This window comes from Sebastes umbrosus, chromosome 22 (genome assembly GCF_015220745.1).
Source record: "Sebastes umbrosus isolate fSebUmb1 chromosome 22, fSebUmb1.pri, whole genome shotgun sequence".
In the NCBI taxonomy this organism is placed as follows: domain Eukaryota; kingdom Metazoa; phylum Chordata; class Actinopteri; order Perciformes; family Sebastidae; genus Sebastes; species Sebastes umbrosus.
The window spans coordinates 15,092,038-15,117,652 of NC_051290.1; the positions used below are offsets into that span (position 1 = coordinate 15,092,038).

The 25,615-nt window shown below is 39.9% G+C and overlaps 1 protein-coding gene across 1 annotated transcript; it reads left to right on the plus strand.

The window, feature by feature from the left end:
• The first annotated feature begins 2,035 nt into the window (after positions 1 to 2,035).
• On the plus strand, positions 2,036 to 25,475 carry zgc:194930 (uncharacterized protein LOC557813 homolog). Its single transcript, XM_037759691.1, has 3 exons — positions 2,036 to 2,291; positions 17,360 to 17,412; positions 23,538 to 25,475. Exons 2-3 carry the CDS (start codon positions 17,381 to 17,383, stop codon positions 24,313 to 24,315), a joined length of 810 nt encoding a protein of 269 aa, XP_037615619.1. The 5' UTR covers positions 2,036 to 2,291; positions 17,360 to 17,380; the 3' UTR covers positions 24,316 to 25,475.
• Positions 25,476 to 25,615: the final 140 nt, after the last annotated feature.

The following is a 25,615-nucleotide window of genomic DNA, read 5'->3' on the forward strand; positions in this document are numbered from 1 at the left end:
ACATTACATTACATTATTTCCTCCACTTTTTAATAATAATAATAATAACTCTTTTGTACATGTTTTCAGTGTAAATGTTGGATTAGATTCACACTCAGAGACTTTTCTTTTTCTTTTTTTCCTGTTCTGGGTTGAAGCCAAGTTTTGTTAAGTAAGTACCAAGTGTTAAGGGGTGATTCCACTCTAATCGCATCGAAGTCATATGATCAACTGTGAGGAGGCTGGTCAGGTTAAGCTGAGTCAAGCTAGACACAGTTTAGCACATCAAAACAGGAAGTCAATTATATTAAAACCTCAGATGGCATCTTGATGGTGTTCTGTAAATATTAATGTGGGTGAATTATGACCCCCAGATGGTAATTATTATTAGGCAGGCATTTACTAATATAACTTAAAATCAATTAAGGCATGCTGCTTTTTTGTTTGTGATCTCTAAAATGAAGCAGCTCCTCTTCTCAGGTTATGGTTGTGTTAGTGTGGATGGGATTTGTGAAAAGTTGTTTGTCCTTTTTTTATATTTCTTGGGACCCTTTATTGTGTTTTAGCTTTTTTGAACCTCTTTTGCCCCTTGTAAAGCAATTTGTAAATTTTACTATATGATAATAACTAAGTTACCTACTCAGAGACTAGCAATTATACCACTGTGTAAAAATACTCTGTTACTAGTAAGTGTCTTGCATTCAAAATGTTATTTAAGTAAAAGTATAAGTATAATGCTTAAAGTACCAAAAGTATTAAATCGTGATTGATCGCATGATTGTCCATGATTAATCAGGATTAAAGCACATTTTTTATCTGTTGAAAATGTACCTTAAAGGGAGATTTGTCAAGTATTTAATACTCTTATCAGCATGGTAGCGGGCAAATATGCAGCTTTATGCAAATGTATGTCTATATTTATTATTGGAAATCAATTAACACAAAGCAATGACAAATATTGTCCAGAAACCCTCACAGGTACTGCATTTAGCATAAAAAAATGCTCAAATCATAACATGGAAAACTGCAGCCCAACAGGCAACAACAGCTGTCAGTGTGTCAGTGTGCTGACTTGACTATGACTTGACCCAAACTGCATGTGATTATCATAAAGTGGGCATGTCTGTAAAGGGGAGACTCGTGGTTACCCATAGAACCCATTTTCATCCACATATCTTGAGGTCAGAGGTCAAGGGACCCCTTTGAAAATGGCCATGCCAGTTTTTCCTGGACAAAACTTTGCGTAAGTTTCTAACATTATTTAAACTAGTATGACATGGTTGGCCTCAGCCTCCCAACCGAGGGAGACACCGGAGTTTTGGTCGGAGACAATGACGTTTCTCGCTGCGGAGCCCCGTCACTTCACAAGACACGGGAAACCTCTGTTGGTCTGGAGGAGCTGCAGCATTTATTTCTGCACAAACGTCCACTGTACATGCACTAGATATTCTCAGAGCTAAACTAACTCTTCTGCAGCTTCACTAGATATAACTTTGCGGTTTTGGTGCTTCCGTGTAGTTTGTGTTGGAGTCTTGTCTGAACAGCGTAGCCACACGCGACACCAACCCGGATTGATTTATACATGTAAGAAGTTACAAACAGTCCCTTTAATGTTTCAGCTGGTAAATATGGGGCTCATTTAATCTGAATACTGATTTTACAGTAATCTATAACAATACAAACTCATTTATTAGTTGATTAAATTTTGTATTAACAATCTAAATCTGCAAAGTAACTAGTAATTTAAGTTGTCAAATAAATGTAGTGGAGTAAAAAGTACAATATTTGCCTCTGAAATATAGCGGAGTAAAAGTATAAAGTTGTACAAAAAGGAAAAGTACAAGTACCTCAAAATAGTACTTAAGTACAGTACTTGAGTAAATGTACCGCACACCACTGCAACTAAGTAAGCTCAGTTTAGTATTCTATAATGGATACATATAATCAATATTTTGTCAGGGTTCATGAGTTTTTATTTTGAAAGTCCTGACAGGAAGCAGTTGTAGTTCCCTGTGTGTGTGTGTAGTTTGTTAGTGGTCCACTAGTCTCCCAGCTCTAACTAACCATCAGACTGTTCAAACAGGAGACATGGGACTGTGGAGTCACCGAGGGGGGGAAACGCTTCTCCACAACAACTCACACCAAAAGAAGGAAGTCTTATCCAGCTCAACATGTTCAATGGAGACTCTACTTTTATAATTTCTACTCAGTGAAGGACCCGAAGAGGGACAACTTAAATGACATCTGAAGTTATATGCGTGCATTTATGACACCTTAGGGCAGAGTGCCACACCTTCGCTTAAGCGCAACAGGTAGGTTGAAAACAGCTTTTATCTTTCTGGCTCGTTTATTATGATAATTAATGCTCTGAATGAACTTTAAAGAGTGTGAAAAGTGTTGTTGATGTGTCATTAAAGCTTTACTAGCACAGCTTGGACGGTTGTTGCACAGCAACAGGTGAACAGGTGAACAGGTGAGGAGTGATGTCATATGCCATATGGTGCGCCTGCATTGAAAAACAAAGAAATACTACAATAAATGTACCATATTATACAAGTTAAGGTAGTTATAAGGGTGTTTTATGTGTGTTGAAGTAGTGTCACAGTAAATAAAGAAACAAAAGTTTAATCATTTTTGAGTTTAGCTACAAAACCTTCTTTAATGTAAGGTAGTACTGGCAATGGAGATGTGACTGTACACCTGTTGAACACCTGTTGCTCATAATGACATATGCTATTAACACAAACTAATTAATAATAAATACATGTAGGTTATGTAGGCAGGCATCACTGCTGCAAAACAGGATTTATTGATCAATTGCATAAAGAAGGTGTCTCAAAGTTTTTTAATTATTTGGATTTTTCTTATTTTTATTTTTTTTGTGATCAATTTTTTATTGGTATTTAAGCATAATTATGTAGGGTGGGGTTACAAATGGATAGATCACCAATAAAATAAAAGAATATAATCACAAATGTCAATGTACTAATCAATAAAAAATTGGCAAGCAGCTACAGAAAAAGAAAAGAAAAAAAACAAGCAAACAGGAAGAAAAAAAAAGAAAAAAAACAAACAACAACAAAAAGTAATTTAAATAAAAACTCCTGAAATTTTTTAGTTGTCCTATAAATAGTGAAATTTAAAAATAATGAGTCACAGAATCGGCCTGTAAAATACAAATTAAGGTAGGATACTGTATGTGTGTTTAAGTGATGCCACAGTAAATAAAGATACAAAAAGTATGATAAGATCGTTGTAAGCCAATATTCAAATAGCCTAGCTAAAACAAAACCTGCCTTAATGTATGTATGGTAGGTTTTGTTCTGGCACTGGAGATGTGACTGTACACCTGTTGCACACCTGTTGCACAATAGGGTATAGATAGGCTATTAACACAAACAAATTAAAAGATACATTTATGTAGGTAGGCATGGCCATAAACAGGATTTTAGAAATTATTGATTCCCCCCAATGCGCCCCTCTTAATTTTCAAGTACATTTTGATCAAAAACATAAAGAAGGTATCGTAAAGCTTTTAATTACTTGGATTTTTCACATTTCATTTGTTCAAGTGTTCCAATACTTTATGTAATTTTGTTTTAAAACATTTTCCTCACTACCTGAAATAAAATTCTGGTATTTATTTTTTTTTAAATTTTGTTGGCCTAATAAATAGTGACATTTAAAAAATAATGAGTCACAGAATGGGCCTGTAAAATACCCGTCATGTGTCCGTTATTAATCAGTCATTTTCTCTTTTTCTTTCTTTGAACCGTATGTTATGGCAGGTCGTGTGGCCATCTTGGTTGTTGTTGTTGTCCAGTGTCTTGTAAGCCCATATGGGCACCAAATGGTGCAGGACACTCAAATAAACAAATCAATCAATCAAAAAATATTACTTCTGATCAATTTCTTTATCAAAAGCTTACTTCATAGATCAGTTAGTTCATTGTTTTGTCTTTAAAGTGTGAAAAATGCCTGTTATAATTTCCCATAGCCAACGTTTGTACGACTAACACTCGAGAGACCCAAAGATATTCAAATTACAATAATATAAAACTGAAAAAAAGAAACATCCTCATATGTATAAAGCTGGTATACTCGCAAATATTTAGCCGTTTTTTTGTTTAAACGAATAACCAATCACCAGAGTAGTTGCCAAATATACTATGTATACCTGTTTAAAAACAAAACTAAAGACTGCACCACGTTATGTTTCAGTATGTTGCACACAGTGCTGTAAATGTGACATACTGAAGCTGAAACCTTCCACCCTGAACACACTGAAGTTAATGAGTGAATGGAGGGCTGTTATTGGGGACATTTGTTCTTTGTTGGGATGGAGTGGAGACGTGGAGGTGGAGGTGGAGGAGTGGTCTTGAACTAGTTAGCCAGAGCTCATGTGCACGGCCTTGGGCTTTGTTTGCACATCTAACATGTAGCCACGCTGAACTCTGGGTCACTTGAAATGGCATACAAACTTTACGCCTGAGCCCAAACATACCCTGTCTGTCATTTACAACACTCTTGAACATAATGTTAACAGCTGCATACGAGCAGCTATCATACATCGAGAGTCTCTTCAAACTCATGATGTTTGTCTCACGTGTTTTTTAGCTCCAGGCAGTTTGTATTTACAAGATCCTGACAATTGATTTACACAACATGCTAAGCTGCGGTTTGCTAAACCCATTTAATTCGCCTTTATTCGCGGACTCCAGCCATGTGACCGCCTGTTACACAAAACAAGCCATTAAAAGTGTATGCAAATAATATTTGCCGAAGGGCTAGTTTGCTTTGCACCAGGGCTGCTCCTGCAGGATGACTCGACCTGAAACAGGATGTAAACATGAGAACAGAGCTTAGTGCTGTTGTTGTTGTACAGATAGTGTTATTTTTTAAAGTGAAGGATGTGTTGTTGTGTAATAGAAGGGAAACTATATGATTTATTATATTATATATAACTTTTTTGTCATGTAAACAGTGGGCAACTCTGGGTCTGAAAAGTGAAGCCAATGCTGAAGAGCCTTAGATTTGCATTCTTTCTAATAGCCAGCAGGGGGCGACTCCTCTGGTTGCAAAAAGAAGTCTGATCATATAGAAGTCTATGAGAAAATGAGCCTACTTCTCACTTGATTTATTACCTTAGTAAACATTGTAAACATGAGTTTATTGTCTCAATCGCTAGTTTCAAGTCTTCTTCAATACAGCATGATGTTCATTTAGTAAATTATGGTCCCATTTAGAGTCAGATAGACCATAAAGCAGGGGATGCTTTAGGGCGGGGCTACGTTGTGATTGACAGGTCATTACCATGGTGTTGTCCGCATTTTCGTCTTACGACTTTAACCCTTTTCGCAGTGTGTTTTCAGTTCATGAAAGTTAATTGTAACATTTTGGTTGCTTAAAAATGTCAGCGTTCGGTTGAACTTAGCTCCACCCTCTTGTGTCACGTCTGGTTGCAAAAAAAAACAAGATGGCGACGGCCAAAATGCTGAACTCGAGGCTTCAAAACAACAGTGACTTTGTCAACTTCTTATCTACAGTCTATGTTTGTAAATACCTGTCATTATTACAAGTAACAAACCTGGATAAGATATGTAAAGATATCATCCTTAAAAAAAACAACCAAAAAATCAGATTTTTGTTTACATAATGGTTGTTTGAATGTTAAAGAATCAGCCTGAAGATGTTGTTTTAGCCTCCGTTTAATTTCCCCCTAAATCGCTGACTCTATATCATTTAAAAGTGCACTCTTCTGCGGCTCTTCGCAGGCTTGTTTACTCGCTTAAAGTACAATTCAGAGCTCCTGTGTCAGGAGGATTCACGGGGGGGAAAACAGCAGCAGGTCTGTTTGCAGTGTGAGAGAGAGAGGAGGGGAGTGCTATTGATAAGTGTGGGCTGCTGGGTAATAGAGAGGAGACAGGACTTGTTTTCATCAGACTGCTGCCCAAGGCCGTCTGGAAACCATCATATTACACATACGATCACACACGTAGCTTCATGATATCATCTGAAATCAGAGGAGGTATTTTTCAGATTATTTTTGGACCGGCTGATCAATATCGTATCACTTGATTGACCTCCAAAAACAGCAACTGCGTGTGTAAGAAGAAACTTGAAGTAACTGTAGATCGATCCTAAAAGGATGGCTAACTTTATATAAATTGGTCGCCATGACAACTCCCCATTGGATACACTTGCCTAATCACACCCGGCTTATTCAAATCAGACAGCTCAAGGTCAGCTCGTCAAGCACACGTGTCCAACACTCAAATCAAAAAAGTCTTATTCTGAATTGATTTCCTTTCCTTCTGTTTAATAACAGATACTCTGCGGTGTTTCCTTGTGCGAGCCGCGATTGGGAAAGTTACACATCACTCTGATGAATAGCTCGAGCACTTTTATGGGAAGCGTTATCAGGTGTGGAAGGTTATCTCATCTACTGTACATGCAGGTTATTAAAAGCCTGGATAAAGCAGCGGTTGAGACAGCGCCGTTTTCTTGTCATTACACAGACTTTAAAATCGTGTATTGACATTTCAGCTGGATTTTAAAAGCCTCGGAGCAGATAAGAGGCCTAAATTGTCCGCCTTATCGAATGCTGCACTTCTCTTTCAGCAGAGAAATTCAGCAGCGGGTCATGCTGGTGACTATACAAGGAAATACTGTCAATGAATGCTTTGTTTTCCATTTTTACTTTACGTTCATGAGCACATATGTGAGATAAAAGCCAGTTTCGGCTTGATAAAGTGGAATTGGTGGTTGATCAGGTTTAATTTAGCACCTGGAGGAAAGAACAAGGCTGCATGTTGAGATTAAATGAAGAATTATTATTTGTAATTCAGATGACATTAAGAATTAATTGATGCATCTGAGTAAACAAAGATCTGTTTAACCAACCAAGGAAATGCATTTTAAATATTGATAAACTGAAAGGTAATTCAGCATTTCATACAGATTGTTAGCAATACGGATGCCATAATCACGGCTTTTAAAGCAGGTATTGATTACTGATTTACTGTCATTAGAATTGGCTGATCCTGATCACTAATTGGTTGGAATCACTACTCCAAAATGTTATTTTTTCCTCCGTACCATATGCTTTTCAATGTATGTCATTAGGGCTGCAACTAAAGATTGTTTTCAATATCCATTAATATGCTGATTATTCTCTTAAAGGAACAGTGTGTAACATTTAGGGAGATCTATTTGCAGAAATTGAATATAATATTAATAATTATGTTTTCTTTAATGTGTAATCACCTGAAAATAAGAATCCTTGTGTTTTCGTTACCTTAGAATGAGTCGTTTATATCCACATACGGAGCACGTCTTCTTCAACGGTGTCCGCAATGTTGCACCGCCAAGTTTCTACAGTAGCCCAGAACGGACAAACCAATCAATGTTAACTTTTCCTGCTGGGGCCGGAGTCGATAACATTACTCGCTCCCGTCGCCGCTTTCTCTCTCTTGCTTCAGCACTCACTTCCCACGTACACACCCAAATACTCTACGCACCGGCTCTGCTCCAAATGGCTCTAGAGAGGGACATTCGCGTTATTGCGTCGGCAACCGTAGCTCTCCAACACGCTTGGCACACGGGAGAGGCTTCAGTTGGTTGCAATCTCCTCACCTCACCGCTAGATACCGCCAGATCCTACACACTGGCCCTTTAATTAATTGTTTGGTCAATAAAATGTTGAAAAAATTGTGAGAAAATTGACCATCACAATGCACCAGAGCATGGTTACATTATCAAACTGCTCGTTTTCTCCGACCAACAGTCCAAAACCCAAAAGCATTCAGTTATTTGTCACAGAAAACTACCAAATATTCACATTAAAAAGCTTGAACCAGTGACTTTTTTTGCCAGTTTTGCATAAAAATTACTTTAAGTCTTGTTATAATATGTTACAATCAGCAGCTGCGAGAAATATCTTCCTCCTCTGCATGTCTTTCTGAGCAGCTTATTGGATCAGGTGATAAAATGACAGTGTTTGCTTGTTTTTCACACACATCCTGAAACTGCCAAACAGGAGAGTCCTGCCTGGCCTCATGTATTTCATCCTGAGACCCGTCATGCTGCGGATTGGCTGAGAAGGTGTTTGGGTTGTGACACACAATGTATGCACATGCTGCGTAGCAAAAGCAGCAGTTTAGCTAGAACAGCAGCTTTAGTCTTGTGTCTATATCTACACAGGATGCGTTCAGGTGCACTACTTGTTGTAAGTCACCCGTATTTTGACAGCGCTGGAGGCCAACACACATAAGGAAATTGCTTTGGGCCACGGCTACATGTGTAAAGCATGAGTAAAGCACAAGCCGTAACTCAGTCTGAGTGTATAGACGGCTGTATTGATTGAAATAGGAGCGCATACCTTCTGTCAGACAAGCATGAGACGGACGACTGAAAAATGCAGTGTAGTTTAGACAAACTGTGACACATTTCCTTGCCGTGTAGACAAACAAAACTAAAAAAACACAGTGGTTGATCAGTCTGGAGCTGCAACTAATAATTATTTTCACTACTGACTAATCTGTAGATTATTTTCCCCATTAATAGACTAATCATTTTGTCTATAAAATTTCAAAAAAGGCCTGTTACAATTTCCCAGAGTACAAAACGATGTCTTTAAATGGCTTGTTTACAATCCAAAACACAAAAATATTCAGTTTACAGTGATATAAAAATTAAAAAAGCAGTAAATTCTCACATTTGAGAAGCTGGAACCAGTGACTATTTGGCACTTTTGCCTAATAAACAACTTAAAGCGATTATATTTAATATCCAAATAGTTGCACATTAATTTCTTTTGAATGACTAATCGATTCATCTTCTGCAAAAAACAAAAAATTCCTCCCAGTTCTTCTTTGACATTCACATCTGTTGTAAATTCCTGCCATATTTCTTTCTACATTGTCTTGGCAGATGTGACGAAACACACCGTAGATATAGCAAAAGATAAAGAACAAATAAACAACAGACAGTCAGATGGATGTCAGACCAGTTAGCCTGCTTTTCCATCACCACACCCCTCCCACATGAACACGATCTCCCTTCTCACTGTCCCTTCGCACACACCAAACAACCAACACGCACACTCTGACCGAGTGTCGAGCTATAAATTATGACTTTATAATGTAACACACAGCTTACATAAGCAGAACAGATCTATCAGGTGACCGAGCTGTGGTCTAGTCCGTGAAAGACTCGTCTCCTTTGTTGAAAAGTTCACCAGAGACCTTCCAGAGAAATATTCATATCTACACCTCAGGCAGCAGCTCTCCGAACGTGCATTCAATTACTGTCAGCAGATAAGAGAAAATTGATCTATTAGCAAGCCTCTAATGTTTATCAAGCTCTCTGTTTTTGTCTCTGAACCTCGTCTACCTGTGTGTAGTTTGATAGTGTTGGTATTTGCAGTGTTTAGACTAGCAACTGAAACCCACAGTTATACAGAAAAGGTTGTGGATAGATTTCAGTCTTCCAAGGGCACGACAAAAACAACTGGTATCAGATATGCGACACTGAAGGAAGACTATATCTCAAGGAAGCGATAGTGTGTTTTTGTGTTTTGAGGTTGGTATGAGAGGCCGGAGATCAAATCACTAAACGCCTATTTATTTGTATTTTTTCCACGTTTAAAGGTGCAGTGTCTTTTCTTGTAAGCAAACAAAAGTTTACATTCAGTGTTTCTAGGGGTGGGGGGAAGAAAATCGATAAAGCATAGTATTGCGGTATTGCCAGGCAATATTGTATCTATACAGGGTCGTCAAATATCAATCTTATATTATATAAACTATTAACCACTTACTAATCCGACGGCCGCTATTCAGACTTTCAGGGGTTGTAGGGCTCAGGGTTAAAGCTAGAGCGAAGTTACTGGTATCATATGAAACTAGAAAACCTAAGGAATGTCATGTTCGCAATCATATCATAAGACTTAAGTATCGTGATAATATCGTATCGTGGGGCCTCTGGTGATTCCCGACCCCTAAGTGTTTTTTTACTAAATCATATCCTTTTGTTTACATCCATGTTTGTTGGCACATTGCAGCGTCTCTTGGCATATTACCACCACCTGTAGATGGTGTGAAACCATTGGCAGGAATGTGATTGACATCAATACGCTTATTTGCAAAGAGTTCGATGGGAAGATTGATACCTGGTTCATATCTGTCAGCTAAATATGAAGCTACAGCCTGGATTTAGCTCAGCCTAGCTCTGTCCAAAGGTAAAAACATCTTCCTACAAGCTCTCCTGAAGCTCACAAACTAACACCTTATATCTTGTTTGTTTAATCTGTACAAAAACTAAAGTGGGGAGCTAAAATGCTATCGAACCCCAGCCCAGGAGTCACATTGTCAGTTGTTGCACAATATATGAAACCTTTATTAGTGTTATTATGAAAATAACTACTCCTCCACTACACAATAACTCTTAACAGGTAATTTCAACTGGACACTTTCCAGAGGAAGAATTATTTCAAGCCTTATCTTTCCTGATGAAATTTACCATCCGCAGCAATTGTTCAAAACTGTCTCCGACTGCCAGTTCCTCGGGTATTCCCCGGATTTCAATCCAGTCCACTTTTAGGGGACACTATAGCAATCTCACTTTTATTGCACCTGTTTCCCCAAGATGAAACGTTTCAATTTCCTCCGGAGAAATCTCTGAGAAAAAAAAAAACGGGAGCTCGGCCAAGCTGCCAGCGCTGAAATATCTCTCCCCTTCAGTAATCGTCCTCCGATCTTCCCTATCATAAAAAACAGGAGCAATATCTAATATATTGAATGGCACAGGGAGCAGATAGAGCGACTGTTATTGCCGGCCAACAATGGCCAATATATGAATGAATTATAGTCATTTGATGCACAGATTGAATCCTTGATCTCATCATGACTTTGGAAAGTCTCCAGGGGAACAACATGATTGGTCATTTGGATGTTGTGGAATGAATGTGAGTCAGTAATACTGTTGGTTACTGTAAAGCCTCATTACTATACCCCGACACCTCAAACATCAAAACCCACCTATTTAAATTCACTTTTAATCGGTTTATCCATTAGCCCCCCCACTGTTATTGCTTTTACTGTTTCTCTTACTCATCTTTTTTAAAGTGCTTTGAGTACCTTTTAAAGCACTATAGAAATAAAATGTATTACTGTTATTAATTATGTAATTTTTCAAACAGAAATGTCAGAGACTTTCTTGTTCCACACCCTAAATTGTGAGGATTAACTTGTTTTTCTTTGTCTTACTACGCTGAATATGTTTAGATTAGGACTGCAAAGCAACTTAAAGACGTCATCTTGGGCTTTGTGAAATTGTTATGGATATTTTTCTCTATTTTATGTAGTTAATACTAAACTAAACAATGAATTGGTTAATAAAGAAAATAATCAGCATATTAATTGATAATGAAAATCATTTTTAGCTGCAGCTCTTTACTGAAATGAAGCAAGACCATAGCTTTGGATCTTGAGTCAGGTTCAAGTCTCAAATTTGGCAGAAGCAGTTGCATCCAGTCGGGTTGGGTCTTAAAGGTGTTATTGATAACATTTTTATGCAGACAAATATTTTATATGATTGTGAATTTATCATTTAAAAAATGTTGGCGGGTCCAAAATTAATGTTTTGTTTATCTCTGTGGATGATATCTGACGTTGGGTTTCTAATTCTAACAAGGCTTGTGAGCCAATAGTAAAACAACGTTGGTATCACCTGGTATCTCTGGGTTGTCAGTTAGTGTGGAAAAAACAGATAAATGGCTGAGATTGATGGCTGGCAACGACTTGTTGTGAAGTAAATGCAATGGAACGGGTGAGGGAGAATGAGCCATCTAGCGGCTGAATGTTATCAATATTATTAATAGCATCTTTAAAGGTACATTGTGTAGGATTTGGTGGCATCTAGTGGTGTGGTTGCAGATTGCAACCAACTGAGTACCCCTCCGCTCACTCCTCCCTTTCCAGGACTGCAGTAACATCAACCGCTGAGTGTAAAACCGTGCACCGTTGGCCTCACCTCGAGGCCATCCTGTTACCATAATAACACTACTTTATGAGTTTTACAAGCGTGTCGGAAACGTAAAAACACGAAGGGCTCTTTCGAGAGCCAGTGTTTGGTTTGTCCGTTCTGGACTCTGTGAAGATATGAAGGGCTAAGCTAACGAAAACACAACAATTCTTGTTTTCAGGTTCATAGTTATGAATAATGTATTCCATTTCTGCTAACAAATCCCCCGAAATGCTACACCCTGTTCCTTTAATACCACAGATTAATCCTAAAACACACCTCACTGGTTTTTCCACTTCTCTCTGTGTATCTATAGCTATTTGCTCTGCACACACAGTGTGGCAAAGATGACAGCTGCATGTAGACACACTGGAACCGGATCAGCCCGCCTTGTTAGTCATGTTTGTCTTGTCATTTCTCTTGAAGCAGACTCCTTGGGAGTTGTCTTTGACTTTTTAATGCTAATGCCACTTGGTTATATCAGGATAGTGATGTAACTAGTTACTCATGGGCCCTCGTTGCTTGGAAGTTGTTAGCTAAGATGTCATCTGTGCCCTGCGGGACTAGTTCCCCTCTGACTGTGAGCTTGTTTCTGCTGACCAGCAGCAGAATGGTTAGCCCAAGGCAGATAACACTGCAATCACATTGTCAGCACTCGGGCAACGCAGAGACAAGCTTTTGCCTTGCAAATTTGCAACCCAACTCCACGCCGATGCAAACCAGCTTTTTCCGACCGAGTCAGCCAACCATCAGTCAGCCTGTCGGGTGGCGTGTCCTCACTAGATGGTAGAAGTCAGCCAGAACACATTTCCGAAAGAAACAAAAACATATTGAATTTACGTAATGATAAAACAGTATAGCAGCCAAAATCTGAGTAAAAATGCAGCAGTGAATAAAAAGTTACATAAACTTTGAACTCCAGGGAGTTGACAGACTTACATAAGAGGAAGAAAGAGGATGTTTTACATGTATAATTAGTCTATTCATCACATTGCTGCCACAAAATTAACTGATCCATTGTTGTGTTCAGTTTTATTACACGCAACCTCAGGGAAAGACATGAGATTGACTTCAGGGGTAAATATTCTTGGAAATCTAGGATCATCTTGTGCCAGTTTTTCTTTGACTATTGTTGGTTTATTCAATGTTATTTCTTTGAAGTGGTTTTATATCTGAGTTTTTTTTCTCGCAAATGTATGACTTTATATAATCTCGCAATTTAGTTTTTCTTGTAAATTTGCCACTTTATTCTCAGAGAATATCTGTGTTTTCTTCTCATAAATTTTATAATTAATCTTGCAAAGTTTTGATTTATTTTCTCGTAAATTTACCACTTTAATCTCGGAGAACATCCAAGTTTTTTCTTGTGAATGTATGACTTTATATTCCCACAATTATTTTTTTTCTCGTAAATTTGCCACTTTAATCTCAGAAAATATCCAATTTATTTTCTCGTAAATTTATGACTTTACAATCTCGCAAATTTGTAATTTTTTTACTATTTTAAATCATTAATTTTCCATGTTTTTTCTCAGAATATTACCCCCTACAATTTTCCTACAATGGCTCTAATACGCTGTCGTAGCCTCTCCAGCTACAGTCCAAAAAAGAAAACAAACTTAGACAGCAACCACCATGCACCATGTGTCGCAGTTAGGATAATCTGGTTTTATCCGTGCATAATGTAGACAGTAGTTCTGTAATGAAATTCTAATTAAATTTATTTTGATTTAAACGTGTCTATATAATTTAATTAAGAAAATGTGGAGTGAGTCACTTGAAGTTGCTTAATTGCTTACCTCCCTGTCACAACACACAATAATCCATGTACTGTCACAGAGCTTTTATCTGTAGTGAAAACACGGTGCCGGGAAGGAAGCAAACTTATTTATACTCATAATTAATTCAACAATGCAGTCAGAGATAGTTATGTCACAGAGTTTAAGGCCATTCATTTCAACAAATAGATAATGCTGTTGTATTTGGCAGAGCAGAAGGATGCTCCCTAGACAAATCCAAGCAGCCTGCAAGCACATTAAAACACCCCCGAGGGTATAGAGAGCAGAATATGACGGATATATGGAATATACATAATGCACAAGGCAAGAAATGCCACCGCTCAACAAGAAAACAGGAGGAGAAGGAGGAGGACGCTGGTGGCGGTGGAGGAAGAAATCAGAATGAGCGATCAGAAGATGAGAGTTGAGGCTGCTTGACCTGTTTGAATGTGACTAGTAATTGTAAAAGTCAGCTGATAGTGACTTCTTCCGGGACTAATACGGGCGCTCCATTAATGCGATAGTTCCCGATGCCCGCTGGGAAATTACCTCCTCTCTCGGCCCCCTCCTGGAAGATAAGGGACACTTCAGCCGGGGCGGTTGCTCGCCGGTGCAACAGTGTGTAAAAACAGGGTCCTCTATTTAAAGCACAGCCTTGTCGAACCCACCGCACGCTCTGAATTGCACTTGTCGTGGTACACCCTCTTGGCTTTTTTCAGAAGTAGCTGTGAATGTGTTGGAGGTCCCGGTGAAAATGGAGAGCTGGGGATCGTTACAGTCTAGTTCACCTCAAATCACAAGAGATAGTTTCTGTGAAGGAGAATAGAGGACACTCAAAGACGAGAGGATTGTTCTGTGTCCGAGCTGACTTTGTCTGCATCCTCGGCGACTACACACACCCACCTCCGGCTCTTTTTATATCGCGGCACACAGCAGCAGACCTGTAAGGGGGATAATTGGACGCCTTGGGATTGCAAAGTCATGCTTTGATGCTTTCGCACAAATAATACAGCCATGTAAAAAAAATTAAAAATGTGACATGGTCATGATGTTCCTCCTGTTTCCAGTATTGGATTGATAGCCTTGTAAAGCAGCTTGTGATATTATATAACCCAGCAGGCCCTCTTTAGCATGAGGAGGACTGTACATCAAGGTGTATTTGTTGGTCCAACATGCATTTTTCTTATCAATTCCCCAAGCAGAGAGCACCTGGACCCCTTAGCTCGTTCCCTACAGTGAGATTGCATGAAGATGTATGAAGTCCCACTGCATAACTAAAGCCTGTTACATCATAGTTGCCTGGCCTTATACTGCATCTTGAACATTTGTAGGATTAATGGATACAAATGCAGAAGAAAACTAATGATTACAGGAGCTATGGTACATTCTTTTTGGCTGGAGGTATACAATATTTTTCGTAGGGCTGTCAAAGTTAACGCAATAATAACGCAGATTTGTTTTAACGCCACTAATTTCTTTAACGCATTAACACAACTTAAGATTTCTAGGTTGTAGCGGGCTCAGTTTTAAGGCTAGAGTGAAGATACTGACATCATATGACACTAGAAAACTTAAGGAATCCATTGGTACCATTGGATGTGTCATACTAGCTTGTGACTAGGTTAAATAATGCTCCAAACTTATGCTAAATTTTGGTGATGAAACACGTTTTTCATCGCCAAAAAGGGGTCCCTTGACCTGAAATGTTTTCTATGAGAACCCATTATTTTATGTTGTTAATTGATTTCATTTGCATACATTTACATAAAGAAAGCATATTTTCCCACTCCCATGTTGATAAGAGTATCAAATACTTTACAAATCTCCCTTTAAGGTGCATTTTGAACTGATAAAAAAATGTGCAATTAATTTGCGATTAACTATTTGAACCGATCGACAGCCCTAATTTTTTCTTATTGTCAACAAATCCTACGAAAACACCAAAATCAACAATGAATTTATCGTAGTACTAACAAGTATTGACTGTGTTGCCAAAGCCTGATATATCTTTTAACCTTCATACCGAATCAGAGCTGTAGGTCAGATTTAGATCGGTATTCAACAGTGGAGCATTGAGAGCAAAAGATGGCCCTAAAGTTACTAATAAATATCAAAGAATAATGCCCCTGTTCTTCAAACCAGGGGGAAAAAATGCCGAATTTGCCGCCAGCAATAGATATTTCTTCCCTGAATGCAGAAATAACACAAGGATATATATAATGCTAAAGAAAAATCGGAGGATCAAATGATTATGTCACATTTAAAAAAAAATATGATCACATATTCTGATGAACGTGCAAGAATAACATCGGAAAAATTAGAAAAGAATGTCCTTTTATGATTAATTATCTGCAGTTCTATTAAAACTTCATTTAGTGTGTGGCAAAAACAGAAAGATATTTCCAGTAAGTAATCATTTTTAAAAAAGGTTGCATCATTTTTTTTTGGTACAGCATGATGGTATCAATAACCAATAACCTCGCATGCTGATGAACACATTCCAAACCAAGACGCCAAACTTTATTGCTCCTTTCAAGCTTGACGAAGGCAGCGCAGACGAGATCCACTCCTGTTCTTAACTTTCACAATTAAAGCCCTAGACATATATTATGTATTATATTCACAGGCGAGTATTTTGCATCTTTGTGTCGTTTATTCGTCACAGTCTTAAGAGACTGACACACAGTTCGTCTTGTTATTTTCATGGGGTTTGTGGTCAAGAAGAAACATATATAACACTAGACTTATCCACTTAATGAATTCAAGTTCCTTATTTGCTTTTATTCTAAGCATCATTTGTAATGAGACGAAGCTGCACCCAAACTTATTGCGCTCTCTGTTCAAAGATTCGACCCAAAGGTAAAGGAGAGGCCTGCGGGGTCAGAGAGTTAAGGTTAAGAATAGAAGCTGTTTTGTCTCGTGGGCACACATCCCTCCTTTTATTCCACAAAGAGATACTGTGTCCTCTATCTTTGTCGCTCTCTCTTTCCCCTTCGCTCGCAGACAAACCCATTCAAGACTCGGTGATTAATTATTTACCCAGGCAATGAAATGCCAAAGCCTAGAGAAACACACCACCAGGAGAGAAAAGGTCACTCCCATCCTGCACGTAGATACACACACTCTACGACACACACACACACACAACAGTGATGGATGGCAATAACATCTTTATCGGCGCTTCAGGCAGACAGAGTTTTCATCCTCGTGTCCAAACACCGTCGGGACCAAGGGCAAAGCAAAAACTTGACTGATGAGGAGAGATCTTTGAGAGAGAGCGCTCCTTTAAAACCCACTCACATGTCAGAGGTGGTGAACTGTCTGATCAATAGACTCTGTCAAAGAGTGTGTGTGTGTCTGTGTGTGTGTTGTTGTACAAGTGGCTGTGGAGCTAACTGTGACCTTTGCTTGATGAGCGAGCTCGGACATTGATGGGAAAATGACACCCGGTGAAAGAACAATACGTGCGTGTTTTTAAAGAAGTTTTAAAGTCGCTTTAGATTTTCGTCTGTGCTGTTTTGGTCGAAGAGTGTCGCCTGTGTGATTAAACTTTAATGTCTTTGTTAATGTCCCCTTCACAGCTCCACGACACAGCTGGCCAAATGGGGTGCCAATGCTGCAGGATGATAAAAAGGTGAGCCATTAACCTCTACTTGTTTGTTTGTTTGTTTCCGGGTCCTTCTAGGGAATACTGTCAGGACACAATCACTTGTTTTCAGTGATTTAAAGGGTTGGTTCACTCAAATGACGTCTTTTTTTTTACATTCCTCTAGTGGTATCTGGTCAGTTTTGGCCATTTTAAGTGTTTTTTGTTCATCCCCAAGACGTGCAGGTGTAGGCAATTTAATTTGCGAGGATTGGATCGATTTCTTTTTTACTGAAGAAATAACAAGTATTATGTCCTTTTGAACTGACCCTTTAAACAATTAACTGATAACAAAACAAAAAAGGAAGATTGTTAGTCTGTATGTTGTCAGAAAATGAGAACAAATCCTTCGACCCTCGATTCCGATAAGGAAAAACACCCCCAAAAAAACTTTTAACAGTGAACAGTTTAGTCAATAGATGACATCCTAAACAGCAGCCACTCATTAAATATGCCATTTGCTGTGTGAAACAGCTCCTCTGCTCCTTTTCTTGAAGGTTATTTTGTAGAAAGTTATTCATTTTTTTTATTATGTTATTGGAGATGATCTTTATTTCAGGCGATGTGGTCCTCCTCCACTTTAAAACACTGCAGGAAACCCGTGTATGAGATCAAAAAAAAGGCAAGTTAAAGACTAATAGTGTCTTGAGCAACCCAATATCATGGGAAGGTTTATAAATAACAAGACATTACAAGGACATTCTGCGTGTCATTTGTACGGCACGCAACAGAACTACGGTAAGGGCTGCAGTTTATGGTTTAGGCCCAAAACCACTCACTTAGGTTGTGGCAACAAAGCAAATTAATTATGTTTAGGAAAAACATTATGGTTGGGGTTAGGTTAGCTTAAAATAATTACGTAAACTAAGTAAAATATGTACAGAAACAACTTAAAAGAAGTACAGAAAACACGTCACAATCACTAAAAAACATGTCACTAACTTCAAAATAACTCAACACCACCTTTGGACACAAACACAGGTCTTGATCACCGGTGTCTGGGTTGAAAATCCTGTGTTTGTTGGACCCATCCACCTCCCCTACCACCCACCATAAGCAGTCTCTCTCTCTCTTTTTATTTATTATTCTACGTCACTAGCTCTGAGCAAAGCATATTTACGTGGTTGCGTTTACATTGCAGTCAGTACAGACTACATGGCGTACAAAATGGCACGCCAAAAGCAAGAACGGCGTTCTTATTGCACGCTAAATGACTTGAAAACTACCGTCAGTTTGTGCAACTGGGCTCACAGAGCCACTAGCATGGCTGCAGACTGCCAGTCAACAATCGTTCTGATCAATCAACTAATATTCTAAGCACTAATTCATTGTTAGCTGCTCTGGATCGGAGCCGACGATAAATTCCAGTCCACCTCCTCAGTAACAACCTCTCACCGTAGATTTCCTTATCTCCGGGTCCAAGGTGCCAATTCAAAAAGTCTCCTTGCCCAACATAATGATTTCTTGTCTTGTTTCATGCAGATAGTGAGAGGTCCATTTATAATACGTCTGCACTCTCAGCCTCACGTGGGCTCTTTGCACAAACTGTGAGTCAATATGCCAATAGCCATCACCCTTGGTTACTGTATTTCTTTGCAGGGCCGTCTATTCATTAAAAGCCTACAAGACATCGTTGTCAGGGCTCGACATCATTGTGCTTTTTGAGGTGAGCGAGGAGATGGAACGGGGACGGGGGAAACGAGATTTTGATTGCAGATTAATGAAAGGGCAAGCTGTGATTCGCATACCAGAGTCGTAATCCCCCCCTCCCTCAACACTTTTTCTTTTTTTCTTTCCCGTGTCAAAGACACACACGTGAATGCTTGTGACACACACACACACACACACATACCTTCCTAATTGTCTGGAGTGTCACATTTCTGGGCTTAGTGGTGTTTGGGGTTTGGCAGGGTGGGCCTGTAGGTTACTGGGTCAACAGTGCGGTCTCAGTAGGCTGATACACTTATTTACACACACATTTCTGTGTTTTTTTTCTCCTTACTTATGCATTTTGAAGCATTTTGAAGCATTTTATGAGCTCTTTGTGTCACAAAAGGGCCTTAATTATTAGAGGTGTAGGGTCACAATACGATATTATATTGATTCTTTGGACGACGATACGATATTTGCTGATATCACAAAGTCTGCCACGATTCGATTTGATTGGATTCAGGGGCCTGTGTTCGAGACAATATCAAATGCCCATTCAACACAATCAGTTTCATTTATATCAACTCACAAAAAAGCAACTAAAATATGATTTTACAATTTTATTACTGAGCTCTACCAGACATTTAAATGAAAAACAATCTATTCTTTTTAATAAAAAAGAATAAATATAAAGCAGGAATTTCAAAATAAAGGCGCATCTTGATGATATGTATCAATATTTTCACTTTGCAGCGATATATTGGATCGTTGATCATTAAATCAATATCGTCACACTCCTATTATTCACTGTACATTACAATGATCAGCATTCTTTTGCAGCAGGAAACACAACAACTTTCCAGGTATATTTAATTGAAAATCCATAAAAACTAAAATGATGACACTTTGGGTTTCAGTATGCTTCAAATGACGCAGTTCGTACAAAATGTGTCGTTTGAACACATCTAAATGCAAAAGTGTTGACTGCCACACTAAGAGCCTGTCCCCCGACTGAGCTAATGCAGAGGTCCCACTCAAATATTGAGCATTTTAACAAAAGTGTGATGTACCGCAAAAATTCTTTTTTTTTCTGAGATAACATTATTTGTATTCTTATTTTGAATATTGCCACTCCAAGGTGGACGTTTCCATTCAGTTAAGAGGACAATGTGCTCGAGATTATAAGGTGCATCATCACAAGTCTAATGGTGTTGGTTGGTGGCATAAAATCCATAGGCACCACTGCACCCTGCAGTATATTTTAAACCAATATAATCCGCTTAATTCTGTGGAGCACAAGAAGTGAGTTGGTATTGTGGTCACACACACTGCAATAGCGGCTAATCGCTGTATTAGGTCGAAGGAATCTTCTACAACTTGAATCACTGTTTGACTTAACCTTCAGTAAACTGCATCTCATCTGGTTCACCATCGCAGTTAAAACAAATGCAAATAGCGGCTTCTTCCAGCATGGAGGTGCTTCCTAAAAAAAACCTCTTTAACATAAACAAAACACCACAGAGAGGGAATCCCGACGGAGAGGGTAAAAGCAAGAACTCCCCAGATTTAACTGCATCAACTTGTATGCAAAAATACTCTCTTGAAACTCAAAACACCAGGGAGCTGCTGCTTTTTCTCTATATCTTTGTGACATTTTGTGCTCCGAGTGATTTGATTTAGTTCTGATAACCACATAAATCATACTTGAATTAACAACCGAATTTCTCGGGAGACTCCCGTTTTTCATTGCCCTCTCTCCGGGTTTCATCCCGGGGTCACAATTCTCCCGTATTTCTCCCGATTTATGAGAATTTATCATACTTTTTTTCTCTTTTCGTTATCTCAACCTGTTCCTGGCGCTGACTGTACAGCGTGTATAAGCCATAATAAGCCCTACTGTTTCCACCCGGACGACAATAGAGCTACACTAAATGTCTTTTCCCAGCAGAGGAGAGCTGCTCGCGGCACCGTGGCGCGTTTTGAGCCGCGCTCGCCGCACATCACAGAATCACAGCACAGTGGCGCGGCACAAGCCGTTGGTAATAATGGGTTTCAGAGTGCAGTGGTGTTGCACTGTGTCTGAAAGACCCTTCAGTGGGTGAGAGAAATAGAGGGAAATGGAGAGTACTAAGAGAAAGAAGTAAAAGTAAGAAGCAAAAAATGAATGAAAACTGATGAGTATTAGCCTAGTTTATATCAGAGATTCACACAAGTTCACGCCAGAGGGGCAAATTATTTAGTTTTCTTTCCTGAGAATTAAAAGTCAGATTAAAAGTAACAAAAATGTCGTTGCAGTGTACTTATTATTTTGTTGTTTTCATTCTTTAAAAGTCACCAGAATGCAGGAAACAAATTCTCTGAAACAACATTTTTTAAACATAAAAATATGTAAAATGTGTCTTTTATTACGCAATGTACTCAAAAATGTTGTCGTATTTTGTCTCCACCATAAACAAAAAAAGAAAATTGCAGCAACAACTTTGCGCTTCGGTAATAGCTCGGAGAAAGAAAGTGTGGCCTCCTGGCGTTAAAGAAAACATAGTTTCAATTTCTCGCTTTTGTCCGGCTTTATGAATCATTGGTCTTATTTTTGTATAACAACTTGTGTGTTTGTGTGTGTGTGTGTGTGTGTGTGTGTGTGTGTATGTCTGGCTTTTCTGAAAGCGAGCCTCAGATTTCACCTTGGCACAGCGGCGGCGCTGCCCAGGAGCGAGAGAAATGGAAAACATTAATTTTCTCAGCTTTCCACTGTGAAGGCAGACAGAGGGAAGGATGCAGGGTGAGAGAGAAAGAGGTGCTTAAGTCAGAGGGCGAGCATCTAAGTGTGTGTGTGTGTTTGCGACTATAAATATGTAGGCGGGTGGATGTTTTGATGTGTCCGTTTACCAGGAGAAAAAAAAAAAACAGTTTTTGAATCAATCAATATATCTGAAAGTTTTAAATCTTAGGACTTCTTCTTGTGGAGTACATGAATACTGAACAGTGTGGAGTAAAGGGTGAGATAAAAACAAAGCGAACAATAGAGAGTGAAGACGGAGGAGGCGTTGAGTGAGACGATAGATGGGAAAAGCTCGAGGGACGGCGCTCGGATCAAGGAGAAGTCAAGTGCAAGAGGGATAGTAGATTAGCGAGTGGCAACTACATTATAGTGACGCTGAAAAGGGAGACGAGGCTTTGTGCGGAGGCAGCTGGCGAGGTGCGAGATGGAGGGAGCTCCGCTGGGGTTACGGAGAGGAAAACAAATAAAAGGACGAAAAGATAGGTGAGAAAAACACGAGGGGTCTCGCAGCGGGCGATGTCTGACAGCCTGTTACACCGTCCACAAAATAAAGCCCGCCTGCCAACACTCCTAATACCTGTCGAGGTCTTGTGCTTTAAAGAAAATCCTCCAAAATTCGGGTATCAGACTGTCATTACAGCCTACAAGGGGCTATTAAGGTGTCAAGCTTAAATGAGCATTAATTAGTCTCAGACCTTTATCGGCCATCCTACGAGGACAGATCTTTGGCAGGGTGTATGGCGGTCTGTAATTTACACAATAGAAGAGTGAGCAGACGAGAGCAGGGATTCGTCAACGCTACATAATGTATCGGCGCTGCCTTTCATTTATCTCTTTTTAATGCTGAAAATGCCCCCCTTGGCATTCCCTTTGTCACTCATCTTAATGAGCTGAACTAGGTGGCTCATTATTCTCGAAAAACAAAATGTGGAATTTATTTGTGTTTATTAGCATTTGTTGTTTTGGACTCGGCACATAATCAACTTTGTTTTTGTCACCTTTTTTTTCCCCCTTCGATTTCTATAATCAAAAGTATTTTCTGAGACCTTTTCCGCTGTAATTTATGCTGATGAGTGTCTTCTCGCAGCGGGAAACCAGCTAATTTAGCAGGGGGACATAAAATCCAGGTCAAATTCTACGAGCCTAAGGGACAATCTAGTGTCATTAGCTTCCTCCGTACGAAAAAAAATACTATTATTATGCTGAATAACATCCGAGCGGGCTCCTTTTAAAGCAGTTAATTGTGAGAGTTGGCTTAGATCAGAAGATTGATACCACACTCATATATGTGCGAGACATCTGAGAGTAGAAGTCAGTATTTTTTGGTGAGAGAAGAGTGCAGGCAGAGGGCCTGAGTACACCTCTTTTCTCCCCTCTTTCTAACAACTGTCTGCATAATATATCTGACATTCACATGAGTGGCGCAAACATCACCGTGGCCAAGGCTAGATGCAGTCTGTGTAAACATCAAGTACGCGCATGCCTTAGACGGAACAGTGGCATTTGGAAAAGGTGCACCGCCACCGAAGTATCCTTGTTGTTGTCAGCGTACAGTATGTGAGGGTGCTTTCATCGATCATCGCGGCAAACATCCTGACTCCTTGAGCCCAGTCGGACTGATCCAGGAAATCAAATAGTGAAGTGTAACTCTATCTCTGTAACACCCTCTCCGTCTCTCCCGCAGCTACATCTACGACCCCTCCGTGGTGGACGTGAGGAAGACCGACTCCGTAGGCAGCTCGCTCTACCAGCCCCACCACCTCCCCAGCGGCGACCAGCTCGACGGCCTCGACAAGCAGAAGCAGGGCTTCAACAACTTGGGCTACAGCAAGTCCAACGACAGCACGCTGAAACTAGAGGTGGACAACAACCACGTCAACCACAGGCTGCACGCCGCGCCTCCGGTGACGAAAGAGCCGCACAGACAGGGGAGCGCGCCGGCCGAAGACGGCGGTCTGTACATCATCCAGCCGGAAGCTCTGGGGCCGAGATGGGTGATGCAGGAGAAAGGGCCGAGCCAGGTGCCCGTTTACCCCGGCATGGAGGAGTACGAGAACCAGGCGGGCTACGGTGAGCAGGGGCGCGGTGCGCCGAGGATCGAGTGGGACAGCTCGATCACCGAGTGCGCGATCGGCACCGAGAGCCTGTCGGCGGACGAGACGGACGAGGGCGTGGGAGGGACGCCGGAGTACCCGTGCGACACGGGCGACGAGGGTAGCGTCCTGTCTGTGGAGATCCACACCAGCACCACAAGTCTGTCCTCGGCCGACACCAGGGACGAGCTCAGACTGCCGAAGACGCCGGACGTTTCCGCCGGCGAGAGCGGGATCTCGGTGACGAAGGACGAGGAGGAGGAGGAGGCGAGGGACGAGAGGGACGAGGTGCAGAGCGTTACGGACTCGATGGTGGCGGAGGCTCTTGCTGCTTTGGAGGCCGCCACCGCCGGGGAGGACTTTGAGTGACGGACCTCTCGCTCATCACCAAAAAAAACTCATGAATGTGACTTGTTCAAAACTTCCATGAAACTTTATTCTGAATAACTGAATAACGAATGAAAAAGTTTATTTTTGAACTCAAAATCTTGGATATTTTTTTATTTTGGTCACGCAGACGGAAGACGACGTCTGCCGTACGAAAGGACGCAACGTTTCCAATGCCACTAATGAAAAGATGTGTAGACTGTGAATACTGAATCAAGTGTATTTAACACTCCACAGTCCTAAAAAGACTGCATGTGCTCACTCACTGCGTTGCCACGTCCATACTGCCCTTGACGACATGTTGCTTTTATCTCATTTGCCTCGTTTTGGAGCATAGCGCTATGCTAATCGCTAACATGTGAACATACAGTCCTTGCCATAGCTTGCCATCTCTTCAGGAATCTCGAGGAAAGGTCATCGCATATTTTTTTTTTTTATACTCATGTATAATTGTCTCTTATTTTGTCTTCTGTTGTTATTTATAATATCTTCACTCATTTTTTGATTTATCGTGAAAAGAAACTGGACATTGTTTTGGAGCAGGAGGGAGGACGCGGAGGCGGCACTTATTTATAACTTATTGTGTCATCATTGATTTCGTCAGAATGAATATTGTATCTACTTTGAAATTTAGAAAAATTAGTTTACACGCTGTTCTTACATCATCATGCACGCTGACTTCTTTTTACAATGCACAATATTAGAGGCATATCTATGCACATTTGAAATCTTCAGCAGGTTACCAAAGGATAAAATAGAAAATAGCCGCCTATACATTTCACTGATATCAACTTAGTTTCTGCAGCTTTGAGCTTAAGACCAGCTAAAAGTCATTGGTGAATAAACCGATTCACCCTACTAGTTTTTTTTTGTATTTTATAGGTCAGGCTTTTTGTTTCTAGTCTGGCCCGGGACATTAGTTCAACCCACCGCTCGCTTATGTGCCTATAATAATGAACTAATTGAGGCTAGACGGTGCAAAGGAAAGAGTGTTAAGAGTGTGTTCATTTGCTGAATGAAGTTCTGAATTTGTTTCACTGCGACTCCCCTTTTAACCCACCGTTTGCCTGCCAAATCATTTCTACTTATTATATTTGTATTGTAAAATAAAGGAATGTACTTTTAAAAAAAATGTGAGCTGTGAGGTACTGTGTGTAATTATTTATTCTGACGTGTTTCAGGGTCAATTTTACGGGTATGCAGGAAAAAACTGCTTTTAGCTAGTCAGTTAACGTTAGCCCTGGAGGAGGACATGCTACTTTTAATATGTTGAAATTACTTT

Bases quoted from the DNA above. Each gene is read 5' to 3' on its own strand.
- zgc:194930 (XM_037759691.1), top strand. From the start codon at position 17,381: ATGGGGTGCCAATGCTGCAGGATGATAAAAAG. The intron at 17,413-23,537 runs GTGAGCCATTAA...TCTCTCCCGCAG, and splicing joins TGCTGCAGGATGATAAAAAG to CTACATCTACGACCCCTCCG.